General features: G+C 50.6%; 1 protein-coding gene across 1 annotated transcript in view; it reads right to left on the reverse strand.

Annotated features, from left to right (window-relative positions):
• Positions 1-277: 277 nt before the first annotated feature.
• Positions 278-14527, reverse strand: part of Coro2b (coronin 2B) — a 103986-nt gene continuing 89736 nt past the window's right edge. Inside the window, exons 4-12 of the mRNA XM_051197706.1 lie at positions 14061-14210; positions 13026-13190; positions 11976-12092; positions 10764-10868; positions 9831-9927; positions 8422-8534; positions 8043-8133; positions 7704-7843; positions 278-2161 (exon numbers count right to left, since the gene is read on the reverse strand). Coding sequence (XP_051053663.1) covers positions 2030-2161; positions 7704-7843; positions 8043-8133; positions 8422-8534; positions 9831-9927; positions 10764-10868; positions 11976-12092; positions 13026-13190; positions 14061-14210 — 1110 coding nt within the window. The 3' untranslated portion in view covers positions 278-2029. The remainder of the gene's footprint in view (positions 2162-7703; positions 7844-8042; positions 8134-8421; positions 8535-9830; positions 9928-10763; positions 10869-11975; positions 12093-13025; positions 13191-14060; positions 14211-14527) is intronic.

The following is a 14527-nucleotide window of genomic DNA, read 5'->3' on the forward strand; positions in this document are numbered from 1 at the left end:
TCAGGGCATTTTGTCTGTCAAAACTAGGTGGAGCTTGCTATGACATCCACGGACACTGATGGAACACTCACACAGTGTACAGGGTAGCCCTCACAGCAAAGTACTGTTGATCCCACAATATCAAAAGTGCCAGATGAACAGAATGTGGCAGGATGGCTGTACAGAGGTAGCTGTCACTTCAGGAAGACAAAGAAGCTGTGACTGTGCAGCTAACCATAGGGACAATGTGGTGAAAGTAGGATCTCCCTGGGATTAAATGACATGGCCATGCCTTGGCTTGATAAGTGAAAACATTTATTTCAATTCTATCCTTGGGAGGCAGCATAAATAATCACAGAAGACCACAAAGGTCAATGGAGATAAAGAAAGCTCCAGAAGTGTGGAGGAGGCAATGAGAGCTGGGAGTCTAGCTGTGGTGGTACAGGAGAAGCTGCTTCAGCAGGCTGGGGGCAGGAACCATCACTGGTTGGAGAGGGGAGGCCCCAAGACCGGGGAATATTACCTCCCAGCTCCCCAGCAGAGCCTCTGTAGTTGGGAAGTTTTGCAGGGTAGCCACAGGGAAGGGCAGGCAAGGAGCGTCCTGTGTGGAGCAGATCCCAGGCAATGGCAGAGATACCCACATCTCCTCTGTCTAAATGTCAGTGGCTGTCATGACATCAATGCTTTTGAGCTCCACATGGTAGGTGGGGAATGGGAAGAGGAAAGGGAAGAGGGGATAACTCAAGCCTGTAGAAGACCAAAGGAGATGTGGCATCTCAGAGCTGTGTGCCTGAGGGTCACTGTGAAGTAGGGCAGATGCAAGCGCCAGTGAGAGCTATATGTCAAAAAACTTTAAAGAACTATGAGGATGGAGTGGCTGTGGTCATCTGCGTGTATAAGGCTGAAAGTGGCTGAGATAGCAGGGCTGGAAGTAGGAAGGGGAAGGCAGAGGGGATACAGGTAGAGCATCCCTTGTCCTCCTTGCTCTGCCTGCCCTAGGGCCAAGCTCTACTCTTCTCAGCCTCAGCTTCCAAGAAGAGGCCTCATCTCAGATGGAGCCCCCTGGGGGGAAGGAGTGAGAGCAAAGAGTGCAGGGTAGGAGGATACAGGGGCACTGGGTGTGAGGGACCTCAACAGGGCAGTATGGCATGTTGGCACTACTGGTGTCAGGCAGACAGTAGAAGTGGCTTCCAGGTCTCATTCTGGGGAAGCCCACTAAGGAATCGGCATCTCAGTACACTGGGAAAGGCCCTGGTCAGGGGCACCGGATGCCAAGGGTACCTGACCTATTGCTGCCCCTCTGGGTGATTTTGTAAGTTACAACCTGATTGCAACCCTCAGTTCTGTCATTTGACAAGTGGGGACACTAATCCCTATGCTACCTGGATCACAAATTAAATGGGAAAGGGGTGGGTATTAAAGAGCTTTGAAGAGAACCATGGGGAAGGCAAGGGGTCATTATGGCCTTGGAGATCGTCCTCTTCATTCCCTGAAGACAAGGGGGTGGGAGAGAGTTCAGAAAGAAAAGGGGGGGCTGCCAGGTGCTCACCACTGGGTGAGATGAACTGGGCTTGAGCGGCAGCTGGAAGCAGAATGAGGTGGGAGGTGGACAGGACACTCCACCCTCAATCCAGCCCTCACTGTGCTTCAGAAGTGATGCTGGGACTGGGGGCAACTAGTCCCTGTGTGGGTAGGTCCTGGCAGCCCCTCTGCAGGGGACAGATTCAAGTTCTAAATCAGGCTATAATCCTGCTCTCTCCATCCCTGGGAGGGCATCCTGCACCGAGCCAAGGGAAGCCTGGCTCCTGTGGTTGCAGGGAAAGGGGCTGCTGGTCAGGGGTGGGCTCTCCAGGAGAGGCAGGGGGACTGGTATTAGCATGAAATCAGGAGGTCAAAGGTCAGCTTCCAGTTCTTGAGGTGGTAGGTAGGGTCTATCGGCTGGTCCCCAGCTCCAGTCCAGGCCCTGTCTCTGGGCTCAATAGATAAGGGGCAGTTTAGGGACCAGTAGAAACAACGGAGAGATTGGCTTGGAAAACAGCCCACAGAGGGGCTAACAGTTCTTGGGGTTGTTGCGCAGGTTTTTCAGTTCCAGCTGGAGCTGACGGAGCCGTATGTCCTTTTGTGCCAGCTCCTCCTTCAACCTCCGGATCTCATCCTGCTGCCTGAAGAACATCCTGAGAAGCTGGGGTGGAGGAGGGGTGAAAAGAGAGCAGGTGAGGAGGGCTTTGGAGGACCAGGGCTCTCAGACATCCCACCTCGCCAGGTCACCTTCCCCATGCCCCCCACCCGAAGCTGGCCATCTCAGTGCTCCTTGCAATTATTCCCCAGGCTCATCCCTCCAGGGCTCCTATCTACCCTTGAAGAGAGAGAGTAGAAAGCCTGTTGGCCAAGCAGACCTGCCTGAGGGAGACCAGTTTCTGGCATCCCAAGCTTGCTCCTTTATGGGTGTGAACCTAAAGCCTTTGTTTGAGATAGGGTCTCACTGTGTAGCCCAGCCTGTCATACAGCAGGCTGGCTCTGAACTCCTGATCCTCCTGCCTCCGTGCCCTCTTTAATTTCTCTTTTCCTTCCTTCCCTTCTTCTCACCTTCCTTTTCTTCTGTCATGTAGTTCAGAGTGGCTATATTCAAACTTGCTGTGTAGTAGAGGGTGGCTTGAATTGCATGTGCTCCTGCTTCTGTCTCCCAAGTGTGTGAGTACTGGGATCACACAGAGAGGATATACCATCCCGCCCAGCTCCCACTCACTTTTGTTTTTGTTTTTTCAAGACAGGGTTTCTTCCAGGAACAGTGCTGCCTGTCCTGGAACTCACTCTGTAGACTAGGCTGGCCTTGAACTCAGAGATCCACCTGCCTCTGCCTCCAGGGTGCTAGGATTAAAGGCATGCACCACCACGCTTTGGCTTGGATTTTCTTTTAATGATACGGACTTACATAGCCCAGCTGTCTTCAAACTCACTAAGTAGCTGAGCATGACCTTGAACTCAGGATCTTCCTGTCTGTTCCAGGTGCTAGGATTATAAGCATGTGTCATCACTCTCAGTTTTTGTAATTGCAATGTAGGGGGTTATTGAACCCAGGGCCTCATGCAAGGCTTAAGTAAGAATTCTTCCAACTGCCTGTGTACTCTGTTCTTCGTCTCTTCTTGAGGAAACGAGGGTACAGAATGGTGCTTAACCTTGGTGGTGGTGGTGGTGGTGGTGGTGGTGTGTGTGTGTGTGTGTGTGTGTGTGTGTGTGTGTGTGTGTGTGTGTGTATACAGAGCCCAGAGCATGCTGGGAAAGTACTCTCCCACTAAGCTGTTGCTCTAGTCCCAGATCTTATTTAAAACATGAGACCATCACTGAAATACCAAAATCTGGGCAGTGGTTCAGTTCCTGGCGAGCATGGGCAAAGCACTGGTATCTTGGCAGACCTCATATAGTTGACTCTCTGAATCTCCCAATCCCCACTGCTTCAATGAAATATACTAACAGATGCCCACAGAACAATGAGTGGGAAGTAGGTTACTGGGGAGCCCCTGCACTTGAGCCAGCCATGAGGATCAAGCCAGTGAGCTGCAGTCTTCTACAGTCTCTGCTTCAGTCCTGCCTCCAGGTTCCTGCCTTGATCTCCTGCCCTGACTTCCCTCAATGACGGAGTGTGGTGTGGAAGTGTAAGTCAAACAAATTCATTCCTCTCCAATTTACAGCAATAGAAAGCAAACTAAGATGCCCAGTCACTACAATGGGAGATTCCAGCATGGATTAAGTTATAAAAGTATGTACGTTTATACTTAACTAGATATAATATACATTGATGAGTACAAAGAATTGCCATTTCTAGAAAGTCTTGCAAAAGGTGATGCTTAAACAATTGTGGCAGAATCAAGTGTGGGTAAAATAGCCATGGTTGGCTATAGTGCCTTCCAACTATCTGCACTTGTCAAATCTCAGCACTCAGGACACAGACAAAGGTGGATCTCTGAGAGTTCAAGGCTGGCCTGGTTCACAAAATGAGTTCCAGGAGAGTCAGGGCTACACAGAGGCCCTGTCTCAAACCAACAAACCAACCAACAAACCATCATCTACAGCCTGGACTAGCCTGGGATTTGAGCTACTCCTGCCTAAAGTCTTGAATGTTGGGATTACAGGCTTACAGCCTGAAGGCGGGGTAGATGCCACTACAGTAGCCCATGCTAGATTTGAACTCATGGCCGTCCAATTGCCTTTGCCTCTCAGCTTCTGATATTACATGCATGCACCACTGTATCCACTTCAAAACATGGCTTTTGAGGTATAATTCACAGACCTTAACATCCACACATTTTCAGTTAAGTTACTGAGATATCCAACCACATAACTTCCCTTTCTCCTCCCTCCCTCCCTTCCTCCCTCCCTCCCTCTCTCTCTCTCTCTCTCTCTCTCTCTCTCTCTCTCTGTTTTTGAGAGAGGGTCATATTCTGCAGCTTAGTCTGGCCCTGAACTCACTATTTAGCCCAGGCTGATCTCAAACTCATGGCAATCCTCCTGCTTCAGCTTCCCAGTGCTGGGATTTCAAGCACGCACCACCACACCCTGCTTATGGTCGCCTCCTTGCTCTTAGATCACTGCTTTCCTTTCATGCCCCACTTTCTCATGGGTTGCTTTCATGCTTTTGGAATGGCCACACTATGGGTAAAGCAGGATCTACAGGGCCTGAGTTACTTCTTCCTAAGATGGGAGAGGCATGACTTTGCTGCAGGACGGTAGTGGGCTCTGCCTCACCTGCACAGAGAACCTGGGAATGTTTCCCTGTTCCTTGGTTCCATCCATGTGGACATCTTGAAAACTGGATGTCACTCTACTTAAGCCCCTCCCTCCAGCCCTTCCTCTCCACCGCCAGGGCTGAGACAGTTCCAACCCTCACTGTTGCTCACCTGGGCAATCTCAGCAACCCATGTCTCTACCTTCAAAAGGCAAAATACTTTAAAAAAAATGTTTTTTAAAGACCGAATATTAAATACAAACAAAAATAGGAGATATGGTACTAGGGACTTCCAAGTGCCTGTCATCTAGCTTTACCCTTGCTCCAGCTCTTCTAACTCTGCCCTGCCCTCCTTCTGGGGGTTAGTGTGAAGATCTGTTTGTCACAAGATCTCATTCACTCTAGAAATCTTCTACGTGACAGATAACCCCACATCCCTTTCTCTCCCTCTCCTTCCTCCCTCTCCCAGGTCTCTAGCTCAGGCTGAATTCTACCTCAAAAGTGCTGGGACTACAGGTGTCTATCACCATACCCAGTTTATATGGTTCTTGGTATTGAACCCAGGTCCTTGAGCATGCTAGACAAGATTTTACCCACTGAACCACATCCCAAGCCCATATAAACACATTTCCTGCCAGTGATCAAGTCACCTGTCAAGTTCTCTCTTAAGGTGATCAAGTGCAGTCTGATTTTTATTAATGATGGTGACAGCCTACATTTGTGGATGAGCAGCCTAGTCTAAGATGGCAGTGTGTCAGATTGAACTGGGTATAGCAGCTGTGTCAAGCAAAAAGGGCATAACAGGATTGAGGGTGTGTCTTCCTCCTACTAGATTACAGAACTGCTTTGGCTTCCATCTTGGGCTTCTCTCTTGCTCTATGGGAAGCTGGCGGCCATGGTGAAAGCCAGCATGTAGTGAAATCCATGTGGCAAGGACAGTGAGCACTGGGGCCCTCAGTGTGACAGCAGCCATATGAATGACTACCCAAGCCGGCCTTCCTTTAGCCAGGGCCTGAGATGTGACTGCAGCCCCAGTTGATAGAGCTGCAACTTCATGACCGACTTGAACCACAGGCACCCATAGATGCTGTGAGCTGGCAAACCCTTGTGAGATGTTGTTCTTTGAGTGTTGAATGCACTCCAGAGGCTGTGTTTGCACACTTGGCTTCCAATGGGTGGTACTCTTTGGGGGAAGTTGTGGAGCCTTTAGAAGGCAATGGCTCCCTACATGAAGCCACTAGGGTGACATTAGAAGTTTTATAGTCCTGCTCCACTTTCTGATTGCTCTCTGCTTGACTGTGGAGGTGGTGTGACCACCTCCTACTATTGCTGCCATGGTTTCCCTGACATAATGGACTGTATCCCTCAGAACTGTAAACCCAAATAAACCATTTCTGCTTGCTCCTTCAGGTATTTTGGTCCCAACAATGAGAAAAGTAACTAATACATGAGGTGAAATTAATATACTCTGGGATAATTTATTATACAGCAATCCAGAACTTGCAGAGCCAGCCTCTTTGAGCACTTAGCATGAGCTGTGAAGACTACTTAAATGTCACAGCAGGGGGCTGGAGACATGGCTCAGCAGTTAAGAGCATTGGCTGCTCTTCCACAAGAGCCAGGTTCAATTTCCAATACACACATGGCAGCTCACAACTGTCTGTAACTCCAGTTCCAGGTGATCTGGCACCTTCACACATACATGCAGTCAAAACACACACACACACACACACACACACATATATATATATATATGTACACACACACACACACACACACACATATATATATATAAAATCTTTTTAAAAATGTCACAGCAGTTGGAAAAGTCAGAAACCTCACTGAGTACCAGCCAGGAAACAGCAGAGCCAGAATTCACACACAGATGGGCTCATACAAGCAATCACTCTTACAGCTGCATCAGCTGCAGCTACTCAGGCCTGGCACCCAGTAGGCATCCTATAACTTGCCAGCTGAGCTGTGTTGGCATGTGGGTCTGGTGGTATAGGCTGAATGGAGATAACTTCAAAGGGAGTGGTCAATAACAGCTCAGTTCCAGCTCTCCCAGAATGGGCTTGCACCCCTTCTAGGTGGTACAAAGAGCCTTTCAGAGACAGCCAGCCTCTACCTCTGAGGCAGGAAACATGACAGACCATCAAGAAGGAAGGCAAGGTGGGCTCTGATGATGAGGCCTGGCTGGATTCTGTTCTTTAGTAATTTACAATCCCCTGTAACAACACCTGACAGTAATACACCATGGTGGATTCATGAGGAGATGCTCAACCCCTGTGTCAGTGAATCTGAGGTTGGGGCCTGGGACAGATCTTTCTGACTTTCTAGCCTCTATTTATTGAGGTCAGAAGCAAAGGAAGCCAACCACCCACTACCTACAGAATTTGTCAATGAAAGAAAAATGTCCCAGAATAGTCTAGAACAGTCTGGAGAAGCCCACAGAAACAGCAGACCTGATCAAGGGGGAACTCATGGACCCCCAGTCTGATAGCTGGGGAACCAGCATAGGACTGACCCAGACCCCTGAGCATGGGTGTTAGTTAGGAGGACTGGGCAGCCTAGGGGGCCTCTGGTAGTGGATCAGTATTTATCCCTAGTATACGAATGGACTTTGGGAGCTCATTCCACATAGACACATGGGGGGAGGGCCTGGGCCTTGCTCCAAATGATATGACAGACTTTGAAGACCCCCACAGAAGGCCTTACCCTCCCTGGGAAGCAGAAAGGGGATGGAATGGAGGTTGGGGCAGAAGAGGAGGGGAAGGGAGAGGGAACTGACATTGACATATAAAGCAAGCTTGTTCCAAATTTAAATTTAAAAAAGAGAGAGAGAAAAGAAAGAAGGAACAAAAGAAAGAAAGGAAGAAAGGAAGAAAGAAAGAAAGAAAGATAGAAAGATGTCCCAGAATAGAGCTGGCTTCCAAGCCTGAAGCTCATAATGGCAACATAAAGGTTCTTCCTGAGCCATGGGAGAGACCCTGCACCTTACCTCGTTCTCTGTCCTGGGTGGGACATTTTCTAATAAATCTATACCGTTCACGACAACACTCTTCTTTTCTCGGATGGGGGCCTTAAACACCACCTTTGAAGACTTCTTATAGCCTTCCTTCAAAGACATCAGCACAGGATCTAGGAAGACAAGGAGTACAGTGTCATATAACAGAGAGGACTGTGGAGTGAGGGAGCCTCATTGCATTGCGCTGGCTGTATGGGAGGGAGGGGACATCTAGACTAGACAGGGGATCACGCAGAGGAAGCCAGGAGAGCTAGGGAGTGGCAAAGCTTGCAGCCTCTTGGGCTCTTGTGTGGCGCCTGCCTACTGAGGTACCTCGGTTGATGCCTCCCAGCCATTCATCTGGGGTCAGAGCTGGCTCCGTGCCTGGTGTCATGGGATAAATGTCTTCTTGGTAGGAATCTGACTGCATGAAGGAGGGAGAAGAAAAAGGGTATCTGGGGACTGCTGAGAAAGCCGTGGCCATCCAGCCAGTCACACTCCTGCATTGTCATTGCCCTCATGAAGCCTCCCATCCGGAACTGTCCCCTTTCATATAAACAACCATCCCCACCCAAGAGTGTCCTCTACCCTCTATGTGAGGTGGAGCCTGAATATTCTAGTCCATGGCACCTCTTTCATGTGGGGCCCGCTCGGCTTCTGGTTATTAAGATTCAGCATGGGGCCCTTTGCACCCAGCCCAGCTTCCACTCACCCTCCGGGGCACAATCATGGAGATGGGTTCAATCAGGCCCTTGAGTGTCACCAGCTTGTAGAAGCGGAACACTTCACAGGCAGACACATCCAACCCATGCTTGGGCATGACGCCTATGGAGAGATGTAAGGCTTTATGGGGATCTCTCTGTCCTTGCTCATTGCCTGGTGTTCTCAGGAAGAAAGCAGGCAATGATCCATCCAGAGGACAGAGGGTGGCCACCATGTCTCGAGTCCGACTCTGACTCTAGATGGTCACTTCTTTTTGAGGGTGGGGTGGACAGAGGCAAGAACACGTATCTCAGGCTGGCCTCAAACTCAACACACAAAGTTACAGCAAGGCTTCAGGGCCCAGACCTTCTGGGATGAACTGTCCTCCCTAAGCTCTGTGATTCAGTCTGCAGAAAACAAAAAGGAGGGCAAAGCCCATCCCCCACTCATCCAGAGGCTTCAATACAGCCCAAGAGAGGGCTTCTGTTGGTTATCTTCTAGAACCAACGGTGTGTGTGTGTGTGTGTGTGTGTGTGTGTGTGTTGTCTAGTACTTTGTGGGTGTTTCACCAGCCATGATGTCCCTAGCAGCTTTATCTCCTGATCAGAACAGCTAAGGCAGGGCAGTATGGTGCTAAGAGCTCAGCCTGGGGTCCCACATACTGGGTTTGACCTGGGACTCTGTCTTTTCCACACAGGAGTCCTCAGGTGAGTCACTAACTCTGAACTTTTGGTTCTTTGGGCAGAAATGGCCCTGTGTGGGGTCATGGAGAATGAAGCACAAAAGTGATTAGCACCTGCCTGGCAGTAGGCCAAGCGCAGGCAACACATGTGTCTCTCTTATAATGTGAGTGTGAGTGAGGGCTCTAGGTCATCCCCACTGGAATGGAAGCTGCTCTTCCAAACAGAATTCTAGAATGTTCTCCCTTCCACCTGGCTCTCCTCCTCTCTTTTTCTTCGTCCAGACAGGGTCTCACTTGAATTCAGTTTTCTGCTTCCCTCTTTGAGTGTTGGAATCCAAGGAAAATGGTGGAATTTCTGGTTGCTCTGCTGGGCCAGGCCAGGGCTGCAATTTGGGGCTGAAGATCCTGCTCAGAGCCCCTGAGTCACCTGGTACCCATGTGAGTCCTACTGTGGAGTGAGTCTCTCCATCTACATTTGAGGAAGAGGATACAGAGCCCATGCCTGTAGGCGGCTGCTGGACTGAGATGGCTAAGCCAGTGCCATGAGTGATGGGCTGGCTACAGGAGCAGCTGAAGCATCCCCTGTGAGTCCCACCCGCCCATTGAGCATGGCTTTGGAGCCTGACTACTGTGTAAAGGGGAGTGATACACAAGCCAGCACCATCTTCTGATCTGCACATAGCAGCCCTGCAGCATCTTTGGATGCCGAGATCCTAGGAAATCTTCTGGGTCCTTACCTAGGCCTTTCTGTGGGGCTGGGGAGCGGAATTCCATGAGGTAGCTCAGGTAGGGCTTCTCCGTGCTGATCTCATAGTACCGGATGTTTCCATCCCCCTGAGGGTAGCAAAGAGGAAATGAGGATGAAGGGCAGGGTCCAGCAAACCTGGCCCCAGGGGGGCCCTTGTGCCTCAGAGAACTGCACTTTAGACTTTGGTAGCTCTACTGGCTGCAGGGGTGGAGATGGGATGGTATATATGTGGTATGTGTGTATGTGAGCTCACAGTGTATCTCTGTATGGTGTGCGAGATTTGAGTGATATGTGTGCAGTTTATGTGTGTGATGTGTATGCTGTGTGGTATATTTGTATAGTGTGTATATGCTGTGATGGCGTGATGTGTGGTATGAGTGTGATATGGCATGTATGAATGATATTGTGGTATGGTGTGTGTGTGTGTGCATGGTGTGGTGTATGGTTTGTGTGTATTGTGGTATGTATGTATAGTCTGTGTGACATGTATATAGAGTGTGCAGCATATATTGTGGTATGTATGTATGGTGATGTTAGTATAGTATGTATGAAATATATATGGTATGTACACTATATGTGCAGTGTGTTGTGTGATGTGGTTGCTTTTATCAGGTGCACACAGCCTTTCCGATGAGGCCGTATTTAAAGATCTCCTGACAGGTGTTTCATCTTCTGTCTTCATCACTGTCTTCATGTCAGGTTTGGATGTTTAGTTCCCCACTCCAGCTTGTCCTGTGAGGAGTTCTAAGTCACTGACACTTCAGTAAGAATGAGAGTGGTGTAGATAAGGGTGGTGAGAGCCAGGGGCAGGGCTGGCTCATGGGAAGCCACTAGGTTGGCTTTCTTAGGGGTAAGGCAAGAGTGAAGTTCTAATGGGGACTGGAGTCTCCCACAAGTTGACAGTCCTCCCTTAACCCAATACCTTTCCAGCCAGGTAGAGCATGTGGGTGTCAGCATCATAGAATGGGAACAGGAGGCCCGACAGTCCATCAATCTCTTCCTCGATCATTGGCATGGACAGATCCTCCTATAGGGAGGGTGGTGTGGGTCAGTTTGCATTTAGGAGGAGGGTATGACTACCCCCCACATCCCAGCATAGCCACCAGAGCTACAGCCCCTTTTTGAAGCCGCCCCAGGATGCTGAAAAGACATGGGCTGGAAGAAAGGTTTGAGCATCTTGCAGGTGGGCCAGGCATTTGTGGAAGCCTTTCTGGTCCCAGGCTCCATCTCCTGAGGTCTCTGTCTGATCCTGACTGCTGATGCCATCAGAGGCTGGCTGTGTCAGCAGGGACCTGGCTTCCTGTGGAAGTGCCTCCTTTAGCCTAAACACAGTTGGCCACCCCTGCTTCTCACCCCATGGCCTTGTAGCTTCATCCCCACTTCTACCTGTCTGAGCCATAGGCAGCTCTCCTCAGAACACAGGCAGTACGCAACGGGAAGGACCCGGCGGAGGGCTTTCTGTCCTCTGTAGCTGAGAACAGAAATGGGCATGTCCTCAAGCCACACAGGGAGTTTGGCGTTCATTTCAGCACTCACTGCTGACCTCCAGGCCCAGGTGCTGGCCCGTTAGACTGCTCTGGTGGGGGTGGATGGGTGAGAGGACAGGGGAGGAGATTACACAGGGGTGCCCACCACCCTACAGACCCAGCAGGAGACCAGCCAGGCCTGCTGGAGGGTGCAACTACAATATAAGGTTTAGATACATGCCAATGGGCATGGAGCTGGGGTAGTAGAGTTCAACTGAGCTCCTGTTTGTAAGGTGAAAATGATGACTCAGTTGCTGGGGGGGGGGCTCTGGGAGCCCCAGAGCCTGGTGCAGGTGCATATTTAAATGTATGCCCATGTCCAGGTGGGTTTGTGATCGCCGTATAAACTCCACCTAAGGCAGCCTTGTCCCGCCCACTCTTTACACAGGATGGGCCAGAGTTAAGACCTTTGGAAGCACCTCCACATGGGTCTCATTCCAGCCCTTTTCTTTTCTAGTATATTCTCCCTCCACCTGCATGGAGGTCCCAGGCACCCAGATCATGGACCTCACTCTACTCTTGCCCCATCTGGAAATCAGAGCTTTGGGAAGCTCAGATCTAGGCTGCCTGCCCCTCCTTGCCCTCCTGCTAGCATCCCTGTGGCTGACCTGGTCCCAGAGGGCGATCTGTCTTGTGTTCCACCTGGAGACCCCTGTGGTGAGGAGCCGCTTCATGTTGCCCAGGAACACCACCCGATTCACTCTGTGGTTTTTGCAGTTTGCCTCCTGGTGGGGACAAAGACCACAGGTAAGCCAGCACCCACAACATGTGGTCCTGTGGAGAGTTGAATGGAGTGACAGTTCCCCAAGAAACCCATGGAATCAGGAAGCATTACCCAGAGCCAGCGGAAACAAGGTAGGGCTAGGTTAACCTTCACTAACCTCCTCAGGGGCCTTTGTCAAGTACTGTCACCAAGTGCCACCATGGCATTTCTTTCAATCTGCCCAACATCTCCTAGAAAGCATCATCCCCATCTTTTTGCCTCTGTCTTCAAGTGCTTGGACCCCAGGCATTACCACCGCACAGTTTCAGACAGTGCTGGGGACCAATCCCAGGGCTTCGTGCATGGTGTGCCGGCTCCCTATCGACCTCTCCCTCTTAACCAAGTACTCTTTGTCCCCTGTCCTGCCCATCCATATTTTCCACACCCCCCCCCCCAGAGCTGTATGGTTGCCATGTAGTAAGAACTCAAGAAACCACCATGGGTTATTCCCAAATAGCACTCAGCCCTTTTAATCTGAGACTCAGGGACTAACCTCATTGCCAGGCTCCCCATGTGGAGCCATCTGTGCACCTGGAATCATGTGCCACTTGCCCCAGGATCATCCTGTACAGGTGGCTGAGCAGTGAGTCCAACGTCCCCTCCCTTTGTACCCATGATGGGGCTTGGTTAACCCCTGAGACTCAGGGACTGAAGGCCCATTGCAGCAGGTTGAAGAATCCCATTTAGAGATGTTACTGTGGCAAGAAAGAGTCCTCTGGTTCTCTGTTTCCCTCCTGCCCATAACATGTCAGAATTCCTACAGGCTGAGGATGGCCCTAAGCTGACAGGCTGAGCAGCAGGTGTGGGTGAGGTACATGAGCAGGGCCCCAGCACAACCCCTCTCCTCTACAGACTCCAACACCTCCCACCCCCTCAACAAAATGCAGAGCTCCACCTGCAGAACACGGCCAGAGCGGGGTTCAATCACACGAAGCTTCTTGTCCTTGCACGTGGTGGTGAGCAGGCTGCCATCCGTATTGAAGGACATGCAGAGAATCACGTCTGTGTGGCAGTCAATCATTTTCACTGGCTCGCCTATGTCCAGGTTCCAGATGAGGACCTGTGAAGGCAGACATGCAGGAGGTCCTGGCCCTGTCCTCCATCCACACCAACAGACCCTGGGCTATGCTGGGATGCAGGCACACTGTCAAGGGTTCAGTACAGAGAGGCAGATGCATCTCAATTACACACTCGGATATTCATGTTGAGCATCACCCTGACAGGAGGGAGTCTTTGGTCCAGGCTAGATGAGGTGGGAAGACCTACCTCACGTGGACAGCACCACTCTATGGACTGCAGTTGAATTAAAAAGGAGAAACCTCACTGAGTGCTAGCATCTGTCTCTCTAACACAGATGCAGAGGGACCAGCTGCCTTGTTCTCCTGCTGTCGTGGCAGACTATACCCTTCAACTGTGAGCTGAAACAATCCTTTCCTTAAATTCCTTTTGTCAGGTATTCAGCCACAACAGCCAGAAAAGTAACCAACATACATCCACTGATAGCCCATAACAGGTCCCAGTACCAGTCCTGACTTGGTTGCTTCAAGAAACAAGGAGAGACATCCCATGACTGGCCCCAGATGGCTGGCATGATAGGGCTTGGGGCTGCAACTTCCTCTGTACTCCTGCAGCTTGGATTGCTTGTTTTGCCTACCGGGATGCATGGTCATCTCTTGGTTAGGAAGTTACCAGGCAAAGGATATGGGCATTCTCTTCTAGTCCACAAAACTCCAGAAAAGACAGGAAAGATGCCTTAAGCCCTCAGGTTCCCCCAGGGAAAAACTGCACAGGAGATGCTCAGTCTTACACAGAGAGGGAGTGACTGAAGGATAGACTCATGCCAGTCAACAATACTACTCCTTGCTCCCCGCCCCCACCCTTCCCCACTGAGCCAGCTCTAGCCAGGCTGCCCTACGGCCAGGACCCACACCTTGTAGTCATAGCCAGCACTGAACAGAATGTTGTTGGTCGTGGGGTGCCACTCAACCAGCCCCACACGCCGGCTGTGTCCGTGGAGCTCCAGGAGAGCTTCAGTCATGTTCCGCTTCAGCCCGCCCTCAGGAATCTCCCAGATCCGCACCTACAGAGGAAAGTCTGGCCATTAGTTGAATGGGTAGCGGTAGGAAGTGTCACAGATAGCCCTGTTCCTAGATTGTGCTGAGGGGTGGTACTGCTGGCTCAGGGTAGTGGCCAGAAACCTTGGGGAAGGCCCTAGTGTTAGAGCTGGGCGGAGAGCATCTCTCTTTGGCCTCAGGTGTTCTTGGTGTATTCTCAGACAATAAACATTCTATTGTCTTCACTTTTTCGGCCGGGGAGTAGGATCTAATGTAGCTCAGGCTGGTCTCACTATGTAGCTCAAAATGACCCGGAACTTCTGATCCTGCCCCCACCTCCAGA

This window comes from Phodopus roborovskii, unplaced genomic scaffold, assembly GCF_943737965.1.
Source record: "Phodopus roborovskii unplaced genomic scaffold, PHOROB, whole genome shotgun sequence".
NCBI classification, from domain to species: domain Eukaryota; kingdom Metazoa; phylum Chordata; class Mammalia; order Rodentia; family Cricetidae; genus Phodopus; species Phodopus roborovskii.